Raw genomic sequence first — 26,198 nt, forward strand, 5'->3', positions numbered from 1 at the left:
AAAAAGGAGGAGGAGGAGGAAATGGACAAGGAGGAAAAAAGAAAAGGAGGAGGATGAAGAGGGAAAAGGAGGAAGAAGAAGAGGAAGTGGAGGACCCCAGAAAAGGAGGGGAAGGAGGAAAAAGGAGGAGGAGAAGGAAAACGAGGAGGAAGAAGAGGTGGGGAGAAAGAGGAGCAGCAGCAGGAGGCAAATCTCCATCTCCACAGCAAAAGCAGTGCTGGAGCCAGAGCTCAGAGTGTGGGAGCTAATGGGAATCAGCTTGCTGGAGGGAAGGGGACCGAATCAAGGAATGGCTGGGGCTCTGCCGCTGAGAGGGGGCTGGGAAAAGCAGGCTGATTGAGACCAGCTGTTGTGCCTCTGTCTCTGAGATCTTTGGACTCTGCCCAGGATAGCCTCACACCCTATCCTAGACGACTAGGAACTTGCACAGTCCGCCTCGGGCAGCCCAGAGCTCCTCTGCCCACCCTGGCTCCCAGAGCCCTCCAAAACAAAAGACCAGAGAAGCACTCTCCACCCAGCAGCCAGACGCCTCCTTCTTGACGCCAGCCCCCACCCTCTGTCTGCTCGAGCCCAGGAAAGGCCTGAAGGAAGAGGCCAGGGAAAGAGCCCTCCCTCTCTCCCTTGTCCCTCCATCCACCCAGCGCCGGCATCTGGAGACCCTATGGCCCGGGCTCACTGGGGCTGCTGCCCCTGGCTCGTCCTCATCTGTGGTATGTGCATCCTAGCTTCCACTGGAAGGCATCTCTGACCTCTCCCCTCTGAGCTCAGAAAGGGTTAGAGTGAGGGTTGGGGCCCGAGTCTCTTTTTCTGTTGCTTCCTGTCTCTGACTTGAGGAAGAGACACCTCAGGGCCAGTGTTGGGGACCCTCATGACTTGGATCGAGTCTGGTTTGGCACCTTTCCATTCCCCCCGTTAAAGAAAAAAAAATATTCTGACACTCGTTAAAACAGTAAGGAAAACTTAATTTAAGACTACCACATTGCAATAGAGGAGAGAAATGGGGCTCAACTCTGATTACAGAAAAGACTTCCAGGGATCTGTAGCCAAGGAGCAGAGTGAGGGGGTCAGCGGATGGAAAAGTATTAAGAGGAGATAGCAAGGGTAGGGGGATTCTCGCTAAACCGACTGAACAGGATTCTTGCTGACAGCAGGCCAGAGTGATCAGATATCAAGGGTGTCTAAACTGACTTAGCAAGATTCTTGCCAAGACTGGGTGATGCAGGCCTGGCAAGGGCAGGACAGACACAGAAGGCCAAGGTCAAGGCCAAGTGGAGAAGAGGCTTTGGGGGAGCCTAACTAAACTTTGGTCAGGGAGAGAGTCTTTGTCATTCCTGCGGCACCCTCTCTGTCCTCCACTAGGTGCCCAGCCCAGCGCTCCCACCCTAACCTTCCTTTCTTTGTTGTCTGTCAGCAGGGCCTGATCAGTCACTCAGCGTCCAGTTCCTGAGCACCTACCCAGTGCCAGGCCTTGTGTCAGGGACCACAGAGTCATTCAGCTGCAGAACCTGCTCTTGGGAGCCACAGCCCTGGCCTCAGAGAACAGCATATTCTGGTGTCCAGAGAGACATAAGTTGGCTGTGTCCCGATTCTTATGTTAGCATATCAGTGCCAAAATTTTGCCAGGGATCTGTTTCTACAGAAATGGGTGTTCGTTTTCTTAAATGAACAGTATGGGTCGCATCTGATCCTTGAGCTTATGAGACCAAGACAAAATCACGCAGGATGTTCATGGTGTTGAACCCCAGCCACCCTCCTTGCATCTGTAGCTCAACCCACTCAAAAGTGTGGCTGGGCGTGGTGGCTCATGCCTGTAATCCCAGCTCTTTGGGAGGCCATGGCAGGTGGATCACTTGAGGTCAGGAGCTCGAGACCAGCCTGGCCAACATGGTGAAACACCGTCTCTACTAAAATTGCAAAAATTAGCCAGGCGTGGTGGCGCACGCTTGTAATCCCAGTTCCTCGGGGGGCTGAGGCAGGAGAATCGCTTGAACCCAGGAGGCAGAGATTGCAGTGAGCCAAGATCGTGCCACTGCACTCCAGCCTGGACAAAAGAAGGAGACTCTATCTCAAACAAAAAAAAAAAGAGGGGGGGGCGTTGGGCGCAGTGGCTCACGCCTGTAATCCCAACACTTGGGGAGGCCGAGGCGGGTGGATCACCTGAGGTCAGGAGTTCGAGACCACCCTGGCCAATATAGTGAAACCCCCGTCTCTACTAAAAATACAAAAATTAGCTGGGTGTGGTGGGTGCACGCCTGTAGTCCCAGCTACTTGGGAGGCTGAGGCAGGAGAATCGCTTGAACCCGGGAGGCGGAGGTTGCAGTGAGCTGAGATCACTCCACTGCACTCCAGCCTGGGTGACAGAGAGACTCTGTCTCAAAAAAAAAAAAAAAAAGGAGGAGGGGCGGGGAAGTGTAATGTCTCCCCACACTCAGGGCTCCATTACCATCTAGGGAAATCCCTCCCTAAAAGACAGGGAGGTTAGAGGCAAGGACTATCAGAGACCACTGGGCTTTCAGGGCAGGAAGGGGCTTTGTCTAATTCAAACCCCTCCTTTCCAGAGGTCCAGAGCCTGGAGAACTTAGTCCAGTGCCTGGCACACAGTAGGCGTTTAGGGGATGTTTGCTCAATGAATATTGGGGCGGGGGGTCACTCTCGAGTCACTCTAAATTGGGGGCAGAGCCCAAACTAGAAACTAGATCTCCATATACTCTGTCCTTTCTGTGGCATCACCCTTTCCAGGCCCACCTCTCATACTTGGCAGAGTGGGAGGACTGAAAGGGCACTCACCTCTTTTGTATTAAGATGGCCTGGGTTCAAATCCCTGTTCTACCACTGACTCCTGGTGGCACAAGTTAGACAAGTTACCAAATCTATCTGGGCCTTGACTTCCTCCTCTGCAGAAAGTGAACAATAATTTCCACCTCATAGTGATGTCACAAATATCAAATGAGATACTGTAGATGAATTGCTGCGTTCAGTATCTGGCACATAATAGGGTGTCTTTAAATACTAATTAATCCATCTTTCCCCACCATGGCAGACTAGGATTTCTGTCTAATATATTGAAAATGAGCCTGGAATGATAGGCAAAGATTTGGACTGTAAGAAACAGTGCAAGCAGGCCTTGAATTAAAGTCAACCCAATGTATCATACAATTAGATTTATAAAAGGCTAAAATGAAGGTGGGGTGATTATTTAGCGTGATCTTCTAGAGCATTTCAAAGAAAATTTGATAACAAAAATTTAATTTACACACAACTTTTCCACTTCACTAAACCCTGAAAAGACCCAATTAGATTAGAAGAAAAATTGATTTAATGAGCACTAAAACCCATCCAAAAGTGGCAATCACTTGTCTATGAAACAGATTTCTTTGATTGTGACCCAGGGTGCTATCCAATTCAGCCTGATTTCCTATGAAATGTGATTATTTTTATCCTCAAGTAGAGCTGGCCAGCTTCGTGCGTTTCAAAGGATGGAGGCCCTGCGGGGTGGGCTGAGGGAGGATACTCCTTCCCTCTCTAGGAACTAGCTGGTCCCCAAATGACCCTGGATTTTTCTCCCGGCTTCTAGCTTGTGCCTGGGGCCACCCAAAGCCAGTGGACCTCGGAGGGCAGGATGTGAGAAACTGTTCCACCAACCCCCCTGTGAGTGTCCCCTGCCCCCCCGCGCACAGCACCCCCCCCGCCCTGCGCACCCCCCCACCCCTGCCCCACGCACCTCTGCACCACAGCACCCCCGCCCTGCCCTATCATCTTCTCTATCCCCCATTAGGTCAGTTGGTAGCCCCTCCTCCTACCAGGGTTTCTCCTGATTTCCGGACTCTTTGGCCCCTCCCCCCTCCACTCCCTCCCCTCCACATCAGTGCCCTCCCCTCCCTCCCACTCATTCCCGCAGCAGGTTATCTGCTTCCATCCTGATCTGAACCTGGGAAACCCCGCTAGGAGGAGGGAGGAGGGCAGGAGGCCCCTAGCTGGCCTTTGGCTGAGGCCAGGCAGAGGAAAGAAAAGACAAATTCTACAGTGACAGCAAAAAGAGAAGCACAGAAGGGAAGAGGGAGGAAGACAGAGGTTAGAAGAGCCAACAGAGGCCGAGCACGGTGGCTGACGCCTGTAATCCCTGCACTTTGGGAGACCGAGTCGGGTGGATCACCTGAGGTCAGGAGTTCGATACCAGCCTGGGCAACATGGTGAAACCCCGTCTCTATTAAAAATAAAAAAATTAGCGAGGCATGGTGGCGGGTGCCTGTAATCCCCGCTACTCGGGAGGCTAAGGCAGAAGAATTGCTTGAACCCAGGAAGCAGAGGTTGCAGTGAGCCAAGACTGTGCCACTGCACTCCAGTCTGGGCGACAGAGCAAGACTCTGTCTCAAAAACAAAACGAAACAAAACCAAAACCAAAGAAGAGCCAATGGAAGGGCAAGAGAGGGAGGCCTAGGGTGTGAAGATGAGGAAAAGGCCCGGCAGAAGGGGCTTGGGTAGTCAGCTTCCTAGCTGGAGACCAGAGTGATTCTTTCTACAATCAGAGTAGGGCTAAGGGGTAGGCATGCCAGCAGCACTGTAAGCCATGGGAAAAACGCAGTACATCTGCCAGCAATATCAACTTTATGAGACCCCTGGGGCAGGCAGGTGGGTGGGCGAACCACATTACTTTTATATTAAAACGAACATGGATATATCGTGGAGTAGAAAGCAAAACAGCACAAACGAAAACATGCTTTTCGTTTTAAAGCTAAAACGACCTGTAAGGAAATAGAGAACTGGTCTGGAAAGGGTCTTTCTGGGCAATATCTCAAACTGCTGGGGGCATTCATTCACTCTCCTCTGCCATTTGGGACCAGTGGATAGCAACCTGAAAAAGCCCTGCCAAGGGAAGGTTGCCAGATAAAATATATGACACCCAGTTACATTTGAATTTTAGATAACAAATAAGAATTTAGTGCAAGTATGCCCCAAATTGTGCATGTTTTAATACAATACTTACATTAAAACATTACACATTGTTTATTTGAAATGCAAGCATAACTAGGTGAGTGTCCTGTATTTTTATTTGCTAATCTGGCAACCCTACCCCCAGTTAGCCAAAGAAGGACTGTCTGCACGGCCTGGCCCAATGCCAGAGCTCAGAACCCTGCAGTTCTCACCCACACCCGTATCCCAGACTCAGGTCCCATTACTGTCACAAGGGGTCCCTTTCCAAACTCTCCAACACCTCCATCTCCACCCAGCCCAGGCATCTTAATCTAGACTAAGAAGTAACATCAGTTGCCGCCCCATCCCTTCCCAAGCCAGGCCAGCCTAACTTCCCCAAACCCCTGCTTCAGGAGAGGCTGGGGGCTCTTCTGGAGGCCAGGGGCCCAGATGTCATTTTCTCTAAGCAACGTGTGTATCTGTTTGTTTGTGTCTCGATGTCTTCTTGTCATCTGTCAGTACCTTCCAGTTACTGTGGTCAATACCACAATGTCACTCACAGCCCTCCGCCAGCAGATGCAGACCCAGAATCTCTCAGCCTACATCATCCCAGAAACAGATGCTCACATGGTAAGAGATAGCTTCTCTCCCCCTTGCCCTCTCTGCTACCCTGGGTCAGAGACCACAAACAAGAGCTGTTAAAACTCAGAAGATGAAGACAGAGAAAGGATCTGATGGGCAAAGGGAGGGAAGTAGAGAGCATGGACACGGTAGTTTTAGGGCAACTGAAGGAATGTATCCCTCTACATAGGCGGGCAGACATTGCCATACCTCCTTAACCTCAAGAAATTAAACTATAAACAACTTCAGAATCGATTTTCATCAATTCCTAGAAGGCAGATCCAGAATGAATGTTTAGGGTATCCCTGCCCTAGGAGGTTAGAAGGTGGGCTGGAAATTGGGCTGGAAGAACTCTAAGGTCCTTTCTGGCCCAGGCCTTCCCATGCTCTGTGGAATGGAGTAGCAAAATGCTCCAAAATCCTGGGTTATGGGAGTGCGGGGTTGGTTGTGGAGGGGGGCACCTATCCCACCGTTTCCCCTCACTAGCTCCACCCTCCACACCATCCACTTTTCCAACACCAGCCCATTTGGAAGAGAGGGCATTTTCAGTGTCAATGAGCTTGTTTGATTTAGTTTTCCCACATGCTGGGAAGGGCTAAGAACATTGGGTAAGTATCTGAACTTCCCTGAGCCTCAGTTTCCTCTTCTGCAAAGAGAAATGGGTCTGTAATGAGATCTATCTCCAAGGATTATGAGGATCAAAATATGATAATGTGTAAAGCCCTTTGCAGAAGTTATGATGTTCCCAGTGTACTGTGCTTGACTCAGGAGGGAGAAGGATTAGCTGGAGGGGAAAACCCAAATGAGCCAAAAGACAGGACCCTAGACTGCATAGAATTTGCAGGGCAGGGCAACAAGGCTCCTTTGCAGAACAGTCCAGTGTTACACTGAGTCCAGTGTGGACGGTGGGGGGTGGGGAGTTGAACTGCAAAAGACACAGTTGCTCGAAGGAAGGGAAGATATTGAAGGCTGGGAGAGTTATAGAGTGCTTCCTGGAAGAGGCACTTGGTGTGCTTGGGCTTATAGCTGACAAGGGGTTGGAGCCGACAGATAGAAATAACTGGGATGTGGTGGGGAGCCTTTCATGTGGGATCTGACACCACGAAAAAGGCTAATGACGGTGTTGTTGATTTCCTAGAACGAGTACATCGGCCAACATGACGAGAGGCGTGCATGGATTACAGGCTTTACAGGGTCTGCAGGTGACAATCATTACCCAGCCCCATTGCTTTTGTTGGTAGATCCAGAGGTGGTCACAGAGGACCTAATGTGGCTAGTGTCTCAGCATCTGGGACCCCAGAACCTACTGTAGAGAAAACCCTTCTACTCTCTCTGTCTCCCTCCACCACCCCAAAACCATCAGATTCCCCAGGGCACATATCTCATAGCCCACCAGCCACTTTCTGTGTAGAAATGAGGCAGAGGCTGCCTTCCCGTGCTCAGTACCTCTGCTGCAACCAGGCCCAGTCCAGCACTCCCGGGCTCCGTTTCTAAATAGTTGCTACTTCTACCTCTAACCGCTAAGAACCCGCTGATTCCTTTCACATGAGGGCTCATTTGGGGACAAAGTTTTCCTTTGCCAGTTGTTTTACGGACAACATCACTTCACATGGCCGAATGAGACACAAACATAGAAGCCCTTGATGAGATCACAGTGTCTGAAGGGGCCTCACACCATGATCCTGGCCCATTGAATGAAATCTAAGCTTCCTTTCCTGATCCTCAAACATTCCTCCTTGGGTTTCAAACTACCCTGCCTCGTGCATCATAGGCTCTTTTTCCCTTTGCCAAAGTCTCTGGATTATTCTTCCCCAACAGTTCTCAGCTGAGCCTCTGGCTTAGCCTCCCTATCAGCCACCAAGTCTTTACGCTGAGCCCCATCTTTCCTGAGAGCACCTACATGCAGCCAAAAGTTGATCTCACTTCTGCTGAAAGTCCACAAGCAGCCCTCAACACAAAGCAGAGGTGCCTGATTCAGGACACCTTTCTGCCAGCTCCCCCTACAGCTCTTTTTAACATCTCCTTCCTCACTTCTTTCCAATGGAGGAGAGAATCTCTTTCCAGAGGCCCCTTGTGGTATTCTCAGAGCCAGCACTGCATTGCACATCCATCAGCTAATGCCATGTTCCTCCCCTTCACCCTCACCTGCAAGTTTCTCTGTTCTGCCCCAGGAACTGCAGTGGTGACTATGAAGAAAGCAGCTGTCTGGACCGACAGTCGCTACTGGACTCAGGCTGAGCGGCAGATGGACTGCAACTGGGAGCTCCATAAGGAAGGTAGAAGGGCTGCATGGATTTGTCCCCCAAGTCTTGGGACCTGGACTAGGTTCAGGAAGGTATAGGTGAGAGCATGCATGTAAGACCATGCTGAGCCTCTGTGGGGAGCTTAGGAAATTTGAGGCCATCACTGACTTTCAAGGCTGATCTCAAGGAAGACACACGTGGTAGGACCATCAGACAGGACCCCTGGCTGGAGGGCCTGGGGCTGGCCCTGGAAGTGACCTCTGCATTCCTTCCTATCTTTCTTTCAGTTGGCACCACTCCTATTGTCACCTGGCTCCTCACGGAGATTCCTGCTGGAGGGCGTGTGGGCTTTGACCCCTTCCTCTTGTCCATTGGTATGCTCTTCCCTCAGTCCCTGAATTTGTCCATGCCAACGAGGGTGACTCAGCTTCCCTAGGATATAAAGAAATGGACCTTGGTAGAAGAAGGGGTGGTGGGAGTAAAAAGATAGAGCATTTGAAATTGTAGTTGCAGAATGTTTTGCAATGAGGATGTATTCATGGATTGCGTAATTAAAATATATTTAAAAGAATCAGTACAAATATTTTAAAATTCATAAGCGCAGAGACCCAACCTAGAAGACTCAGTGAATCATTAAAGAGCTAGTGGATGAATAGGCCAGGATGTGCTTGAACCCAGAACCGTCCTCTGTGCCCTGGAACCCTGCCAATGATGATGCTGGAATCACATGGTAACCCTCTTCTGGAAGGTAGCTTAGAAGGGTCAAAAGAGTTGGGAGGGCTTCTGAGTTTTAAAAAAAAGGGCCCCTGAGAATACAACTCCCTGAGTTCTGGGGCCTCAGACAGCTGGCAAGCCCATTCCCCCAAAGGGGAGTCCTCATGAATATGTACTGAAAGGCTTGTGCTTTAGAACTGGCTTCTTTGCCAGCCTGTCCAACGGCCTGAACATCACCATTCATTTTGACTGTGACATTGAAGCTCTGATAAAATAATTAGTGCCCAAGAGAAGGACCACCCACAGCCACTGGCAATGAAAAAGACAAGCTTAGCCAATTTGTGGCGATCAGTGTTAGAGTAGGCTCAGGGCATTAGGCTTGGAAAGCAGAAAGAGGATGAGAAACATACCCCAGCGTGGGCACACATGCCAGGGGTGAGGGGTGGGCAGGCTGCTGGGGCAGGCTCCGGGCAGCTGGGCTGCAAAGGGAGGCAAAGGGAGGCAAAGGGAACCAGGAATAACTTTGCTTGAATCACAATTTTTCCTGAGGTTTAAATGGGCAAGGGACAAGTGACTCCTTCTTGTCTCTGCAGACACCTGGGAGAGTTATGATCTGGCCCTCCAAGGCTCTAACAGACAGCTGGTGTCCATCACAACCAATCTTGTGGACCTGGTATGGGGATCAGAGAGACCACCGGTTCCAAGTCAACCCATTTATGCCCTGCAGGAGGCATTCACAGGTGATTCAGTAAGCCCAGTTTCCTTCCCAACTTGTAGCAACGCAGGTCCCGGCTGCTATTCCGTAGGTGGCGAACTTCATCATCAGAGGTACCAAAGCAGTGGTTTGCAAACCTTAGCATGCACCTGAGTCACCTGGGATGCTTGTTTAAAATGCAGATTTCCGGGCCCCCTCCCCTTGAGGAGTCTGAATCAAAATGTCCTCCAGCCATATTTAGAAAATGTTGGGTTAAAGAATGCTAGGATTTGAAGCAAAATGGAGCAGGAAGGGAGGAAAGAAGGGAAACAGAGAAAGATGAGAGAAAATATCCAACCCCTTTCAAGAGAGAAAAAAACATGATATGATTTGCTTGCCTGGTGGCGGCGACTGATCCATAATGAATCATTCAGACCTTTACTTCTGACCCTCTTGTGATGAAGAATTTAGATTTGTGAGATGGCTGGGGTCAGGTGGGCCAGGAGTGGACAGAAGAAGTAAATAATTAAGTTCAGAGTCATTCTGTAGCACAAATTACAGTTCAGGTTTTGCTGGACCAATCAGGAAAGTTAGAAAAATGTAACATCAATAACCTTGACCCCGTTGACACTATCTAAATACATCACAAAAGAACAGTATGTTGTAAGATTCCTGTAAGTCGTAACTAAAGTCCTGACCAGGACCAGGCTACTGATCATGAATCAGTATCTTGGCCACCAACCACTCCTATCTCCCTGGGAATTCTGAATGAGCCAATGAACTTGGATTCCTAGTAACATTGATCAAGCCAAGAGATCCCTTTCTGCACACAAGTCCACATAATTTCTCATTTAGAAAGAAGCCAGTACAGCAGGAGGTAGATTTCAAAATAGCAGCCATGATGAAACAAGTGAAAATTGTGTCCATTTTTCTTTATCTGTTCTGATGTAACTTCTAGAATCATTCTTTCTGCATCTTGACACCATTTTTAAAGAAATTTGTTATCCAAGACTGTTAAATCATAAATAAAACTCATCTTATTCAGATCAAGAAAGTCAAAGTTATGTCGAGAAGGGGAGGGGAAAAAAGAAAAACCTTCCTGGGGCTGGAAGGGTTTTGTCACTTCCCAAAAGTGAGGGGATGCCGAGTCATCGCCCGCTGCCAGTCTTCAAGAAAAAGGCACCTGGAGCTTGAGTTTGGAAGCCGAAGAACAGAGTTCAGCTTCAATAAGCTTACAAAGACGAGAGAGACTTTCCAGCCACTTGCGGATTTTAAAGGAGAAAGGAGAGTGCAAAGGGCAGAACATGAAAAGTTCGCTACTCAAAGATACCTGTACGCACCAGACCATTGAAATTTGGGTTCATTTGGTTTCTCAGAAAGGTATCATATTCCTGAACCTTGAAAACATAATTGCAAGTGAAAGAAGCCAGTCAGAGAAGGCCACATATTGTACAATTCCATTTGTATGAAATATCCAGCATTGGCAAATCCATAGAGACAGAAAATAGATTAGGGATTTCCTGGGGCTCAGGGGAGGGGGGATAGGGAGTGACTCCTTAGTGAGTACAGGGTTTCCTTTGGGGATGATGAAAATGTTCTAGAATTAGATCGTGGCGATGGTTGCACAACATTGTGAGTGTGCTGAAAGCCACTGAATTGTGCACTTTAAAAAGATTAAAATGATACGTTTTATGTTATGTGTAAAATACACATAACATAAATTATGTGTAAAATATGTAGTAAAATAAACCTACAAAATGTATTGTACCCAAAGCTTTGGTCATTGTTGAATAGTTTTACCTGTTTACATGAAATATTTTTCATGACATTAAGTTATTTATGCTCATATCTGAACCCAACTAGGACCCTTAATGTTTATGGCCTTCGGCCAGCAAACTCCTAGTCCTGCCTAGGGGTAGACTCTTTGAATATCTTGCAGGGGGCAGGGATAGAAGATGAAAACTAAAGTCATAGAACCCAGATATAAGCATCCGAGAAAGGACGGTGCTGTGACACAGAGTTTAAGGACAGATTTGGAGACTGACAATGTTATCAAGACAGTACAGTGTTTGTACAGATTAAGAGTGTGGGCCATGCAGTCAGACAGACCAGAGTTCAAATCCCAGCTCCACCTCTTGCATCCGTGAAACCCTAGACAAGTCACTTTACCTCTCTGAAGCCTCAGTTTCCTTATCTGTAAAATGGGATGGGTAAGAATTAGAACAATGCACATGGAGTGCTTAGCCCAGTACCCGCGGCTTAGTAAATACTGGGGTTACTGCAGAGAAGGTTGAACACGGCCCCAGCCCTACCCCTTTGTCCTTCAACTAGGACTGCTCTCTTGATCTCAGTCTGCATGATTATTTATTAATCAGAAAGATACAAGAGTTACTACATCTCAAGATACCATTCTGTGTGCTTTACAAATATTAATTCATTCCATCCTCATAGCAGCCCTATTGAGGCAGATACTTATTATACTCCATCCCCATTTTACAAATGTGCAAAATGAGATACAGAGGGGTTAGGTAATTTGCCCAAGGTCACCCATCCAGTAATGGCAAAGCCAGGATTTGAGCCCCGTCTGGGTCCAGGGCCCATGTCATTAATGAGTACACAAGTAAGAGTTTGTTTGAGGAAAGGGTTCCGCTGCTTTTTAAGAGGATGCAAAACTGTTACCCTAAGGCTGACCTTCCAGGAACTGAGTGCCAAAGGCAAGGTCTGTCACTAACACTTTTTTTGGGCTCCTTTGCTTCTAGGGAGCACATGGCAGGAGAAAGTATCTGGCGTCCGAAGCCAGATGCAGAAGCATCAAAAGGCCCCGACTGCCGTCCTTCTGTCGGCGCTTGAGGAGACGGCCTGTGAGTGCGGATTTGCAGACATGGATGGGCGCCTGGGTCTCCCCAATGCCCCAAGCCTCCCGGGCCCTGCAGCACAGAGCTAGCTCTTCCCCGAATAACCATTGCCCACCAGTTCTTGAGAACTCCATGGCCACAGCCCGTGGGAACCAAGAAGGGTAAGGGGGCAGGAGCTCATGGCTGCAGAAAAAGGACAAAAGGTAGCCCTGAGCAAGCTGGGACCAGCCCACAGGCCACCAGAGGAACGAACTGACCATGGCAGCAAAGTGCTTCTGTCCCACTAAGGGGAGGAGAAGCAGGAAATGCCTCCCAACAACTTAGCCACTACCCCAGGGCACTCACTCTCCCACCTTTAGCACCCAGTGGGACTCTACTCTTTCCGACATGGCTCAGGACTTCTTGTCTGATCCCTATGGCTGGGCTTCAGATATTCCAGGGACCCACTGGAACTGTGTGCTGACTGCTAAGTATCTGCATTTTTCTGTGGGGAAAAGATCCATAACTCTCAACAGCATCTCGAAGACGCCCACTCCCCCACCCCCCCAAAAAAAGATTGAGTAACATGCAGAGGTAGATGATGCAAGCATGCTGTTGGTAATCTTTGGGGGCCAAAGGAAACAGTGGGGCAAAAGTGTCAGAAATGCTTGCCTCAGGCTGGGTGCGGTGACTCACTCCTATAATCCTAGCACTTTGGGAGGCCAAGGTGGGCGGATCACCTGAAGTCAGGAGTTCAAGACCAGCCTGACCAACATGTTGAAACACCGTCTCTACTAAAAATACAAAAATTAGCTGGGCGTGGTGGCGGGCACCTGCAATCCCAGCTACTTGGGAGGCTGAGGCAGGAGACTTGCTTGAACCTGGGAGGTGGAGACTGCAGTGAGATCTTGCCACTGCAGTTCAGCCTGGGCAACAGAGCAAGATACTGTCAAAAAAGAAAGAAAAGAAGAAAAAAGAAAAGAAAAGAAAGAAAGAAAGAAAGAAAGAAAAAGAAAGAAAGAAAGAAAGAAAGAAAGAAAAAGAAAGAAAGAAAGAAAGAAAGAAAAAGAAAGAAAGAAAAGAAAGAAAGGAAGGAAAGAAGGAAGGAAGGAAGGAAAGGAAAAGAAAGGAAAAGAAAGAGGAAAAGAAAAGCTTGCCTCAGGCAGATCAGCATTAAATAGTCCTTGTCAATTCTCTTCCCAGGGCTCTTCAACCTTCGAGCCAGTGACATCCCCTATAACCCCTTCTTCTATTCCTACACGCTGCTCACGGACTCTTCTATTAGGTATGGCTTTTCCTTAGCTTGCTGTTGTGGACTTTCTCCAACTTCCACCCTCTTGATGCCCCACCACTGATCCCGCCTTAAAATACAGCCCTCTGGCTGCCCATCAGCTCGGTGCCTGCCCCAGCACGACCCTTTAGAAAACCCCCTGTTGGCTTTTCCTGACTCTTTAAACCTCTGTCCCTGTTGAATCCCAAATCTGGCCTGCTTGACTCCCTGGGGCTGGCTTCCTTTGACCTCCAGGAACAAAGGGATTGTGACTGCCTCTGGTCCTTTGCATCCTTAGCAGATGCTCAGGACCCTCCTTGTCTTCCCACCCCACCCAGGTTGTTTGCAAACAAGAGTCGCTTTAGCTCCGAAACCTTGAGCTATCTGAACTCCAGTTGCACAGGCCCCATGTGTGTGCAAATCGAGGATTACAGCCAAGTTCGTGACAGCATCCAGGCCTACGCATTGGGAGATGTGAGGATCTGGATCGGGACCAGCTATACCATGTATGGGATCTATGAAGTGATACCCAAGGTGGGTTTTCCAGGCCCCAGCCCAAGCCAGGCACCAATCCCCACTCTAGGCCTGAGAAGTCTTAACCTAAAGTGGGGTGAAGCCCCTCAGCCATTCAGTCACCTGGTCAGCCAACAACTGTGCAGTGAGTTCCCTTTTTGGCCTAACTGGGAAGAGACAGAAGAGGAAACAGGAATGGCCGTCCAGAGAGCTCATAAAATTGTCAGGAGGCTGGAGAGTATATGGTCTGATCTAGCAGAGACTTTGGAGTCAGCCAAACTTGAAAATGAATTCCAGCTCTGTCCCTAACTAGCTGTGCAGTGACTTTGGACAAGCAACTTAGCCAATCTGGGTCTTTTTCTTCACCTATAAAATGGCAATAAGAGTCCCGACCTCGCAGGAGTCGCTCAGTGGAGATTTAAAGGAGATAGTGTATATGGCTGACACATGGTAGCATCCAATAAATGGTAGCTATCATGATATGTACAGGAAGCTTACACTGTCAGGACAGCCTGTCGATGGACTCAGGCCAGACTCTGATCCATCCCAGAGTGCTGGTGGGATCCGAAGACAGGGAGTTCACTGCCAAGCAAGGCAGTGTCAATCAAGGAAGCCTTCCTGGAAGGAGAGAGGGTTCAGCTGGACGTGGAAAACTAGGAAAGACAGAAAGCACACAGAGTAGAGAGCATTGCCACGAAACGGTGGCAAATCTCACCTCTGCTGGGTCCTCCTGCCAGTCCTGTGCCATGGAGACCTCCTTTACTGTGCCCCCAGACCTCCTTTTCTCCTCCCTGCCCCCAACAGGAGAAACTCGTGACAGACACCTACTCCCCAGTGATGATGACCAAGGCAGTGAAGAACAGCAAGGAGCAGGCCCTCCTCAAGGCCAGCCACGTAAGTCCACATTCAGGCAGACATGGCCTTTTGGGAGTATCCAGCCTAATGAGTTAGAAAGGAAAGGCCTCCAGAAGAGCCTGAAGAAGACCCTCAATGAAACAAAGAAGCAAGCTGGGCGTGATGGCTCACGCCTGTAATCCTAGCACTTTGGGAGGCCAAGGTGAGAGGATTGCTTGAGCTCAGGAGTCTGAGACCAGCCTGGCCAACATGGTGAAGCCCTGTCTCTACTAAAAATACAAAAATTAGCCAGGCGTGGTGGCGGTCACCTGTAGTCCCAGCTACTCAGGAGGCTGAGGCATGAGAATCGCTTGAACCTGGGAAGTAGAGGTTGCAATGAGCTGAGATCATGCCACTGCACTCCAGCCTGGGCGAGACTAGGTAAAAAAAAAAAAAAAAAAAAAAAAGAAAGAAAGAAAGAAAAAGAAGCAGACACCAAATTATTCCTGGGCGCCCACATTCACCACATATCCTTGCCCCCAATATAGTACAGTGGTTTAGAGCACAGGCCCTGGAGCTAGGGTGCCTTGAGTTCAAACCCCAGCTCCACCCAATTCCTAACTGGGTGACCTTGACCAAGTCATTTTACCTCTCTGGGCCTCAGTTACCCCATCTGTAAAATGAGGATCATAACAGTAATCTTACAGCATATGGTTGTTGTGAGAATTCAATGAATATGTATATTGCTCTGAGCACCGCCTAGCACATTCTAAGTGTTAAATAAGTGTTAGCTATAATGATTTCCTCACACTGGCAAGAGGATGGCTCAATTTTTAAAAAAGAATTCTTGTTAAAATTAAGATAAACCATCTCATTTAAAAAAGAAAACTTTGTCTTACAGGAAATTTTAAACACACACAAAGATAGAGAAAATAGCATCATAATCTCCAGTGTCCCTTCATCCAGCTTCAACAATCCTTGACTCATGGCCATTCTTGTTTTGTCTATAACCCCATGTTCATTACCACCACCACCACCCCCTCTGCTGCTGGATTCTTTTAAAAGTAAATCCTAGATAGCGTGTCATTTCTGCCGTCAACACAGAACTCTTTCAAAAACAGGAACACACTATGATCATACATAAACACTAACAAGAATTCTTTGACATCAAATAGCCAGTGTTTTTAAAGCTCCACATCCTGGAGCAGCTATCTGATCTCCATCATCTTGGAGCCTGTGGCTGCAACCAGACCTCACCCGGCTCCTCTGTTTCCCTGCTTCCCCAACTCCAGGTGCGGGACGCTGTGGCTGTGATCCGGTACTTGGTCTGGCTGGAGAAGAACGTGCCCAAAGGCACAGTGGATGAGTTCTCGGGGGCAGAGCTCGTGGACAAGTTCCGAGGGTGAAGAGCCACGGCCGTCCTTTTTGGCTGTCTTTTAGTGTGGCAGTGGGGACAGGGAGGGGGAATTTGTCCCCTTGCTTAGCAGAAAGGAAGATCCTCCTCATATGCGTGCTGGGTGGGGGAGGGCTCTGGAGAACAAGGAGTGACAGGTTCTTGGGTGGTCGGGGAGTTGAGCAGGGGGCGTTGGATGATATTTCCCGCCCCGCTGAAAGCAGGACAACTCAAAGGGCCACAACCCAATAGCGTCCCCTAGTGTCTGCTTCAGGCACAGTCTGAATCTCCCTGAGGGGTGCTGTGGCTCAGACCAGGTCAGCCCCTGGACCACTTGAGAATACCAGGTAGGGAGGAGGATTCCCGAAGGCATGCTTGGCCCAGGTCAGGGCTGGATTGTAGGTTTGAGGTACAGGATGCTCTTCCAGGACTGGGGGAGTTTTCAGATACAGAGAGCTGGGTTTCTTCACTCCTATCCGTAAAATGGAGGTGGAGAGGAAATAACTGGTGTCTACATTGTGTCCTCTGATATTCCTCTATAAATGACAGGTCAGGGCTTGGGGAGATGGAACCAGGAGGTGAGGGCTGGGAGAGCCAAATGGTGTCCAGTTGAGAGGTAGAGGCAGCCGTGAACTTCATTGGATTTGATTAGATATCCCAGGCCCAGCTTAGTCCAGGGGCCCATTCATTGACCATGCCTTGCCTTGTACTTTCCAGAGAAGAACAGTTCTCCTCCGGACCCAGTTTTGAAACCATCTCTGCTAGTGGTCTGAATGCTGCCCTGGCCCACTACAGGTACTTGAGGAAAAAGAATTTTCTAGGGCCCTGTTGGGGGATCCTGTTGTGTGTATACAGGAACAGAGTAGGGGAGGGGAACGTTCTGGGACCCGAGTCCACGTTGAAGGTCCGAGGCCCTTAGCCCTGTGGGGGCTGGGAGAGGAGCTCAGTGTGGAGTAGGGAGTTGCCTTGTAATGAAAAGGCCTGAGCGCTGGAGGCTGGGGGACCTGGAAGGAAGACACCGATGCCATTGGATGCTTTTCCCTGGCTTCCCGTGTGTTGCTTATGTTAGCTAATGCTTAAAGCTCATGAGCTCACATGGAGAGAGGTCTGTTCACTCAGCCTGAACCAACCAAGGTGGGCCTAAGATACAGGCTAGCCAGGTGTTTGGCCCTATGGAAAACAAACCCCTGCAGGCCTGCCTGATGAAAAGCTGACCAGCTGCCTCCGCGTGGCATGGGCACAGCAGGGAAAGGTCAGTGCCCTCCAAGGGAGTGCCTGACATGTCCCAGAATTCCATCCTCTGCTGTCCCCTGGTGTCTCCCACGCCTTTGGCTGCCTTGCCCCAGCCCCTCCTACCCACTTGGGCTAGAGTGGCAGGATGGGTGCTCCTCAGCTTTACCACCTCTTGCTCTGCAGCCCCACCCTGGAGGTATCCTCCCTTCCTGTGCTCTGCTTCTTCTCAGGGCCCTCTGCTCTCGGAGGCAGCAGGAAGTTAGAGACAAAGGGCCGGAGGGAGCATCTGGGTAGAGGCCCAGCTCTTTGTCGCTTTACCGTGCATCCTCGTGCAAGCCCCTTGGCCTCCACAGGCCTGCTTCTCCTTATGGAAAAGGAGACAGCTGATCTGGGGGGTCTCTAGGGCTCTCCCAGCTCTCACATTCTGGGCTTTACCCTCTCTCTCCTCCCTGGAGACCAGGGCCTGGCTCAGCCAGGTGCAGGATTAACAGACGTGTGCCGAGGACAGCAGCAACGGAAGCTGAGTTCTCTTCCAGGGCCCTTTGGGATAGAATGACTTCCTCCAGAGGGACTGGCCTGGAAGCCCAGGCCCCAGAGGTCCTCCCACCAAGGCCTCCCACGTGACCCAGTGCAGGGTTAGGCTGACCCTCTCAGCATTCTCTCCCCTTCTCAGCCCGACCAAGGAGATGAACCGCAAGCTGTCCTCAGATGAGATGTACCTGCTGGACTCTGGGGGGCAGTACTGGTATGTACCCCTCACCTCACCCTAGCCTGGATGTCTCTGCTCAGACCTCCTGAGCCTGCCAAGAGTCAGCCAAAGCTTTCCCTTCCTGGGCCACGGATTCTTTGTCTGAGAAAGGAGAGACCTGGAATGAGCCCCGAACATCCTTCCCATTTTCACACATGGGGGTCCCTGCACAGTGGGAAATACACAGAGGCTGGAATAGTGGCAGGACCCAGGCAGCACCTCTGTGGGAATTAGGAAAAGACTCCCTTTGCTCAAGTTACTGTTTTTTGTGGGTTGTTTGTTTGTTTGTTTGTTTGTTTTTTGACAGAGTCTCACTCTGTCGCCCAGGTTTGGAGTGCAGTGGCGCGATCTTGGCTCACTGCAACCTCTGCATCCCGGGTTCAAGTGATTCTCCTGCCTCAGCCTTCCAAGTAGCTGGGATTACAGGTGTCCACCACCATGCCCAGCTATATATATATGTAGTAGATATATATATAGTAGATATATATATACACATATATATATACATATCCATCTCTACTATATATACTCCATCTCTACTATATATATATATATGAGTAGAGATGGAGTTTCACCATGTTGGCCAGGCTGGTCTCAAACTCCTGACCTCAGGTGATCCACCTGCCCCAGCCTCCCAAAGTGCTGGGATTACAGACATGAGCCACCATGCCCAGCCTCAAGTAAAATGTTTTCTAAGTCCACGTATTATTACACAGTCTGAGCAACTATACTCAATGTCCCTGCCTGGCTACACAAACACATATACCCTACTCTCATCCACTTGTGCACACCCTGGACACCCCCGCACCACCAACGTCATGCAGACTCCTCAGCCTCCTCTTCCCCATGACACTGTTCAGGGTGGAGGTGGGGGCAGATGAGAGAAGCAACCCTTTCGATGGGCTACCTTTGTACAGTGTACAACCTGAATGCTCAGACATGACAGCCGTGCGGAATAGGCTAACCTGGCCAGGCGTAGTGGCTCACACCTGTAATCTCAGCACTTTGGGAGGCTGAGGCAGGCAGATCACCTGAGGTCAGGAGCTTGAGACCAGCCTGGGCAACATGGTGAAACCCCATCTCTACTAAAAATACAAAAATTTTCCGGGTGTGGTGGAGCATGCTTCCCAAGGGAAGCTGAGGCAGGAGAATCGCTTGAATCCGGGAGGCGGAGGTTGCAGTGAGCCGAGATCATGACACTGCACTCCAGTCTGAGCAACACAGCAAGACTGTAAAAAAAAAAAAGAAAGAAAGAAAGAAAGAAAGAAAGAAAGAAAGAAAAGAATAGGCTAACCCTATTCCTTCCAAACGTGTGGCCAATCATTCACACCAGAGTTGAGCTGAGCTGAGCTGACCTGAAAGATTTTCCCTTCTCATTGAGGAAGGAAGTGTGGGAAGCGTGGGGTGGGACAAAAGAAGGGCCATACTGAACCGATGGAGGAGCAACGAGTCCTGTGGAAATGGCGAATGTGCTAACGACAGAGGCTCTTTGCTTGTTCTTAGCACAGCTCTAGGGGATCCAGAGTAGCAGGCGCTCAGCTTAGCAGCCTTTGCTGGTCAGGAGTTCGATGCTGTGTGTACTTGAGATGGCCAATGAGCAAAGGGGAAGTGAATTTGTGGGGGCGTTGCTGGAATGGGGTGTGCTCAGAGTAGGGTGAGGCCGGGGAAATAGTCACCTCACTTCCTCTTCTTTCCTTCTGAAGAAGAAGGTCACCACACCCCATGACCCAAGGAAGAGCCCCAGGGCCCTGGGACCATTTCTCCCCTCTCCCTCACCAAGGCATGATCACAGGGGCCATCCTGTGCCAACTGCTGTAGCTGGGAGTTGGGAATCAGACCTTGGGACTGAGGCTTCACCTAACTGGAACTCAGCAAATCACTGGGTCAGATCCGTGTTTGCCATGAAGAGGACTGTGTGGAGAGGCAGTGCTTGCTCTAGGCCTGGCTTCACTGAGGTTCAAAGAGGGAAACAGCCACATGGCCTCAATGGCCTCATCTGTGAACTGGGGATAATGAAGCCTCCTCTGCCATTCTTCCCAGGGAGCAGCAAAAGTGTCCTATAAATGGTCGATAACTCTCTGAATATGAGAGTGTTATGATAACATAATCTCTCTGGACCTCAGTTTCCCCAGCTGTAAAAAGGGGACAATCCCCTTTCTGCCTCCCAGGAAGCCTGGAAGAAGCCTTGCTTTCATAACCAGCCGGACCCAAGGAAACCCAGACCTACAGAACAGCCAAAATGAGTGGGATGGGGGAGGAGTGTGTAGGGTGGGGAGTCACACTTGTCAGACAACTTAGTAACTTTTAACTTGATAGCTTTGCAGAGGCCTTTCACACATAGGTGCTGAAGAGGGGATTTTGATTATGGTAGCTGTCTTCTTCCTTTCGCTGTCCACCCATCCCATCCCAGCCCTGCCACTTGTGGAAAGCACACAGAAAGCACATGGCCCCAGTCCCTAGCCCCAGGCATTTGGCAGAGCAGGACATGTTGGTTTTCCTTCTCCATAGGGACGGGACCACAGACGTCACCAGAACAGTCCACTGGGGCACCCCCTCTGCCTTCCAGAAGGTAAGCATGGGCCCAGATTTCCCCTCACCACCCTCCCCCAAGGGGGCACCCAAGCAGTCAAGATCCCTTCCATTTCAGAGGCTAAAACTGAAGCTCAGAGAGGTTAAGTAGTTTTCCCAAGGTGACACCATTGGTGCCGGAAAACCCAGTGCTCCCTGCTGCTTCCCCAGGGATATTTCAGGCCATTGACAAGGCCTCAGCCCAAGCTGAGCCTCATCCTATTCTGGTAAATCAGTGCACAAGTATTTTTTTGTTGTTGCCTGTGTGCCTGGCCCTGTACTCAGCAGAAAGGAGAAAGAAAGGCATCCCAAGTGGAGGAAAACGGCACAAGTGAAGCCTCCGCGGTGGAAAGGAGCCAGAGGTGTTCAGGAAACAGGGAGGGCTGGCCAGCTGGGGCAGAGGCGAGGGCATTGTCTCTGTGCACCAGAGGGCCCTGGGGGTGGAGCAGCGAGCTGCCGTCATGCTGCATGCAGCAGGCCGACTATGGGGCAGACATTGTGCTGGAAACCCAGAGAGGGGAGCAAAATGCTGTCCAGGTCTCCAGGAGCTCACAGTTTAGCGGCGGAGTCTGCTGCCTCTGGCTGTCCTCCCCAAAGTGACAAGTCTGTGAGCGTGTGCGGTGACGGAGATTCACCACATCGCCTCTGGAAGTGACCAGAAGAGGCCACGGTCAGCCCACCTCCCTCCCCTGACAGAGGAAGGCTAAGCTGCCAAGTCAGCAAACCTCAACCCTCATGAAAGGCCTTAAGAAAACTCAGCAGCCGTCACAGCCACAGGAATGAGAGCGCTAAACTTCCGTGAAGCATGCGCGCTGTTGGCAGCACCTTGTGTACGTTAGTCTGCCCGTCTCTCCCAACAACCTTAGGAGCTAGGTCCTGTTATCTTCCCATCGCAGATAAGGAAACTGAGGCACACAGCAGTTAAAGTTGCCTGCCCAAGGTCTCAGAGTAAGTGGCTGAGTCAGGATTCAGCCCAGGGAGTCACAGCCTCGGTTCACCGCCACCAAGTGTCTCCTGCAGATATTGTAATGATCCTCATAGACCAGCCAGAGGGAAGCATGTGATGGAGCCCCAGCTTTGGGAAGGCCCTCCTCAGCCTCTGCTGGCCATCTTCCAGAACCCGGGCAGCCACATATGACGATGCAACTCCCCCCACCCTGCCCACACATACCCAGGCCTGGGCCCTGCACCATGTATCCATAGGCCAAGCAGCTGGAAACTCCCCTGGCTCCTCCTCCCGTCCTCCACATCACCTCTTCCTCTCCCCATCAGGAGGCGTATACCCGTGTGCTGATAGGAAATATTGACCTGTCCAGGCTTATCTTTCCCGCTGCTACATCAGGTGGGTTTCAGAAACCAGACTGGACACAGCCTCAGGCCCTGATTTCACAGGACTCAGAATATCACCCTGGGAGGCTGGTGGGGCAAGGATTTTGTCATCATCCCATCCCTTATGTAGATGAGAAAATCCAGCCTAGAGAGAGAAAGTGACTTGCCCAAGGTCACACAGAAGGTTAGCGGGAGACCCAGGCCTTGAACCCAAGTTTCCTGCCTCTTAATCTAACACTGTTGCTCAGAGGTGGGAGAGATCAGTGGGCCACAGCAGTTATGGGAGGATTCTTAGAGGAATTAGGTGTCAAAGTGCAAAGCCCTGACAGATGGGGAGAAATTACAGTAGAGGCATCAATCCAGGTAATGGATACAATGTATGGTAAGCTGGAGATAGTGATGGGCTGGTCTGGCGAGGGAACCACTAACTCCATCCATCAGCCCTTCTCCATCCCAACCCAACATCATTGCATCGGTGCATGCTTAGCGACCTCTCAGTGGCCCCTCTTCTTAGGCACCACTCTGATAGTGGAGCAGGAAGGGGCAAGGTGGACAGTCTTCGGTAAAGCCATCTGACTGGGGTCAATCTCTCTTCCCTTCCAGGGCGAATGGTGGAGGCCTTTGCCCGCAGAGCCTTGTGGGATGCTGGTCTCAATTATGGTCACGGGACAGGCCACGGCATTGGCAACTTCCTGTGTGTGCATGAGTGTAGGTGTCTCCTCAGCACTCCCCAGGCCCCCCCTTTTATTATACCCTCTATGAAGGTAGAGCATTTCACAGGTATGGAAATGACAAAGACCCACAAAGATGCCATGATCTACCCAAGGTTACCCAGCTCCACAGGGTAAGTGAGGAATGCCAGCAGCAGACCAGTCCTGCTGGCTGCTTGGCATTCAAGAGGGCACCAGAAAGAGGGTCAAGGCCTAGTGGGTAACTTGTATAGATCCCAGAGAAATAAAAGCCAGAGCCAGCTGCATGTGGTGACTCACGCCCGTAGTCCCACTGCTTTGGGAGGCCAAGGTGGGAGGATCACTTGAGGCCAGGAGTTTGAGATCAGCCTGGGAAACACAGCAAGACCCCGTCTCTACAAAAGAAATGTTTTAAGTATCCAGGTATGGTGGCATGTGCCTGTAGTCCCGGCTACTCGGGAGGCTGAGGTGGGAGGATCCCAGGAGGTCAAGGCTGCAATTAGCTATGATGGCGCCACTGCGCTCCAGCCTGGGCAACACAGCAAGACCCCTCTCAATACTTAAATAAATAATAAAAGCCAGAGCCAATCTGGTGTGTTCCAGGCCCAGGCAGACAATGATGTAATGGACCTGTGCTCATAGAGATGCTCTGGGATCCTGACTTATCTGCTCTTCCTCGGAAGCTGCTCACTTCCAAGCTGGTGAGTATAGGAGAACTGATACCATGTTTATGTCTTCCTTTCTAGGGCCAGTGGGATTCCAGTCCAACAACATCGCCATGGCCAAGGGCATGTTCACTTCCATTGGTATGGCCCTCAGGCCCCTCTACCTCACCACCCCATCCCAGAGCAGGGCTAGCCCAGGACTGCAGTCTAGAGTGTACCAGCCTTCAGAGGAGCACAGCAGGCACTAGTACAGCTCGGGACTCACCTCCCCATTCCCACCGCTACGCCCAGCCCCAAATGGCTTGTCCCACCCTAATTCCAGCTCCCCTCAGCCCAGACTCTCTTTTTGCTCTTGGGAGTTGGTTCCCAGCTGTATATTCAGATGAGATCAGGCGCGTTCAGGGTGGTATGGCCGTAGACCCAGCTGTATATCCAGACTCTGGAGTTGCCAAATGCTGGAGTAACAGGACAGTGGCATCCAGGGAGATGGGAGTACCTTCAGGACCCAAGTGGGTTTTTAGGGCTTCCCTGCTGGGCTACAGGGAAGAGAGGGTGAGTCAGAGATGCCCCTGTGGGGGATCTGAGGCCTGACAGGGATGAGTTGCCTCTGCTTAGCCAACAAGCATCTAACCAGTTGTGGGGCTGCCAGAGTCAACAGCCAGGGGACAGCCAGGCAGCCAGTCCCTCCAGCCACTCATCAGTAGGTACAGGAAGCCTGGGCTTGGGCCCTCTCCCAGCTTAATGCCACCAGCATCTCTGTGTCTCCCAGAACCTGGTTACTATAAGGATGGAGAATTTGGGATCCGTCTCGAAGACGTGGCTCTCGTGGTAGAAGCAAAGACCAAGGTAAGCTGCCACCAGGATGGGCTGGAGGTGTGGGCAGCATGTCAGAGACTTTGGGCTTCATGGGAGGAAAGGGGGGAGGAAGATCAAAGGAGAAGGGCATTTAGTGTGCAGGCATGAATTTATTTGGAGTCTTCCTTAGGAATTCCATAAGTCAGACTTTTCAAACTCGCTTGCACATTTGAATCACCCAGAGAGTTTTCTGGTGCTTTAAATGCCCATGCCCAGGCCCCATTCCAGACCAAGTGAATCAGTATCCCTGCCCTATATCATTGGTTCTCAATGCACATAATAATTGCCAGGGGAGCTTGTTAGAAATAAAGATTCTGTATAATAGCAGCCAACAAGATAAAATACCTAGATGTAAACTTTAAAAGGCTTACATGGAGAAACTCTCTACTAAGGGACATAAAAAAGATTTAAGTAAATGGTGCTCTCTGGAGAGAAGCCTCAATATTATGAAGATATCATTTCTCTCTAAATTAATCTATAAATTCAAGACAACCTCAATTCCAGTGCTAACTGGATACTTTTGTAACTTCACAAAATGACAGTCAAGTTTATTTGTAAAAATAAACATGCGAAGATAGCTAGGAAAATTCTGAAAAAGAAGAGCAGGGCCAGGTGCAGTGCCTCACGCCTGTAATCCCAGCACTCTGGGAGGCCAAGGCAGAAGGATGGCTTGAGCTCAGGAGTTTGAGACCAGCCTGGGCGACATGGCGAGACCCCATCTCTACAAAAAATACAAAAATAATTAGTTGGGCGTGGTGTCATGCACCTGCAGTCCCAGCTACTCGGGAGGCTGGGGTGGGAGGATGGTCTGAGCCTAGGGAGGTTGAGGCTGCAGTGAGCTGTGATCACGCCACTGCACTCTAGCCTCGGTGACAGAGCAAAACCCAATCTAAAAAAAAGCAATAAGAAAAGTCAGTCCTCTCAAATTTGAACACAAACTACTATAACTAAAACAGTATGACACTGGAGATGAAATAGACAACTGTAACAATGAAACAGAACAATTAGTCCAGAAATAAACCCTCTTATTCCCATAAACAACATGGGAATTTAGTTTACAAGAAAGCTGACTTTTAAAACAGTAAGAAAAAAATGATTATTCAGCAAATGGACAGGGGGAACAAATGGCTAATCATTTGGGGGGATTAAACTGAATAACCTCCAAAATAAAATTCCAAATGGACCAAAGTTGTAAGGTGAGCAATGAGACCACAAAGGATGTAGAGGAAAACCTATATCAATTCATTTATAATCTCAGGGTGGAAAAGAGTCTTTCTGTGCAAGACCAGAAGCCATGAAGGAAAAGATTAATGACTCTGACTAAATAGAAAATGGAAACAATGTTTATGGAAACAATGCCATAAACAAAGCCAAGAGATGTGTGACAAATATATCTTGGCTTTGTTTATGGCATTTTGAGAGGGTGAGCTTTCTTATTTTACCATGAACTTTTACAAATCCATAACACAAAAATAGACAAAACAGGAAAAAATAGGGCAAAGGACATGAAAAGGCAATTCACTAAAATTAACACCAAATGGTCCACATGCATGTGGAACGATGCTGAAGTTCATCCTTAAAGAAATACAAGGCCAGGCGTGGTGGCTTACGCCTGTAATCCCAGCACTTTGGAAGGCCAAGGCGGGTGGATCACCTGAGGTCAGGAGTTCGAGACCAGCCTGACCAACATGGAGAAACCCCATATCTACTAAAAATACAAAATTAGCCGGGTGCGGCGGTGCATGCCTGTAATCCCAGCTACTCAGGGGGCTGAATCAGGAGAGTCACTTCAACCTGGGAGGCGGAGGTTGCGGTGAGCCAAGATCATGCCATTGTACTCCAACCTGGGCAACAAGAGCAAAACTCTGTCTCAAAAAAAAAATACAAATCAGGGCCAGGCGTGGTGGTTCACACCTGTAATCCCAACACTTTGGGAGGCAGAGTTCAGCTGATCACTTGAGGTCAGGAGTTCAAGACCAGCCTGGCCAACATGGTGAAGCCCCATTTCTACTAAAAATACAAAAATTAGCCAGGCGTGGTAGTGTGTGCCTGTAATCTCAGCTACTCAGGAGGCTGAGGCAAGA

At 49.8% G+C, this 26,198-nt stretch overlaps 1 protein-coding gene across 1 annotated transcript in view; it reads left to right on the forward strand.

Moving 5' to 3' along the window:
* The first annotated feature begins 385 nt into the window (after nucleotides 1–385).
* XPNPEP2 (X-prolyl aminopeptidase 2) overlaps nucleotides 386–26,198 on the forward strand; it is a 30,460-nt gene continuing 4,647 nt past the window's right edge. Inside the window, exons 1-19 of the mRNA XM_054472938.2 lie at nucleotides 386–710; nucleotides 3,575–3,648; nucleotides 5,431–5,541; nucleotides 6,671–6,734; nucleotides 7,704–7,808; nucleotides 8,063–8,149; nucleotides 9,083–9,229; nucleotides 11,943–12,044; nucleotides 13,221–13,302; nucleotides 13,626–13,821; nucleotides 14,605–14,694; nucleotides 15,927–16,036; nucleotides 16,745–16,822; nucleotides 17,934–18,005; nucleotides 20,517–20,577; nucleotides 21,849–21,918; nucleotides 22,509–22,613; nucleotides 23,341–23,400; nucleotides 24,029–24,105. Coding sequence (XP_054328913.1) covers nucleotides 662–710; nucleotides 3,575–3,648; nucleotides 5,431–5,541; nucleotides 6,671–6,734; nucleotides 7,704–7,808; nucleotides 8,063–8,149; nucleotides 9,083–9,229; nucleotides 11,943–12,044; nucleotides 13,221–13,302; nucleotides 13,626–13,821; nucleotides 14,605–14,694; nucleotides 15,927–16,036; nucleotides 16,745–16,822; nucleotides 17,934–18,005; nucleotides 20,517–20,577; nucleotides 21,849–21,918; nucleotides 22,509–22,613; nucleotides 23,341–23,400; nucleotides 24,029–24,105 — 1,740 coding nt within the window. The 5' untranslated portion in view covers nucleotides 386–661. The remainder of the gene's footprint in view (nucleotides 711–3,574; nucleotides 3,649–5,430; nucleotides 5,542–6,670; nucleotides 6,735–7,703; nucleotides 7,809–8,062; nucleotides 8,150–9,082; nucleotides 9,230–11,942; nucleotides 12,045–13,220; nucleotides 13,303–13,625; nucleotides 13,822–14,604; nucleotides 14,695–15,926; nucleotides 16,037–16,744; nucleotides 16,823–17,933; nucleotides 18,006–20,516; nucleotides 20,578–21,848; nucleotides 21,919–22,508; nucleotides 22,614–23,340; nucleotides 23,401–24,028; nucleotides 24,106–26,198) is intronic.

This window comes from Pongo pygmaeus, chromosome X (assembly GCF_028885625.2).
Source record: "Pongo pygmaeus isolate AG05252 chromosome X, NHGRI_mPonPyg2-v2.0_pri, whole genome shotgun sequence".
NCBI lineage: Eukaryota > Metazoa > Chordata > Mammalia > Primates > Hominidae > Pongo > Pongo pygmaeus.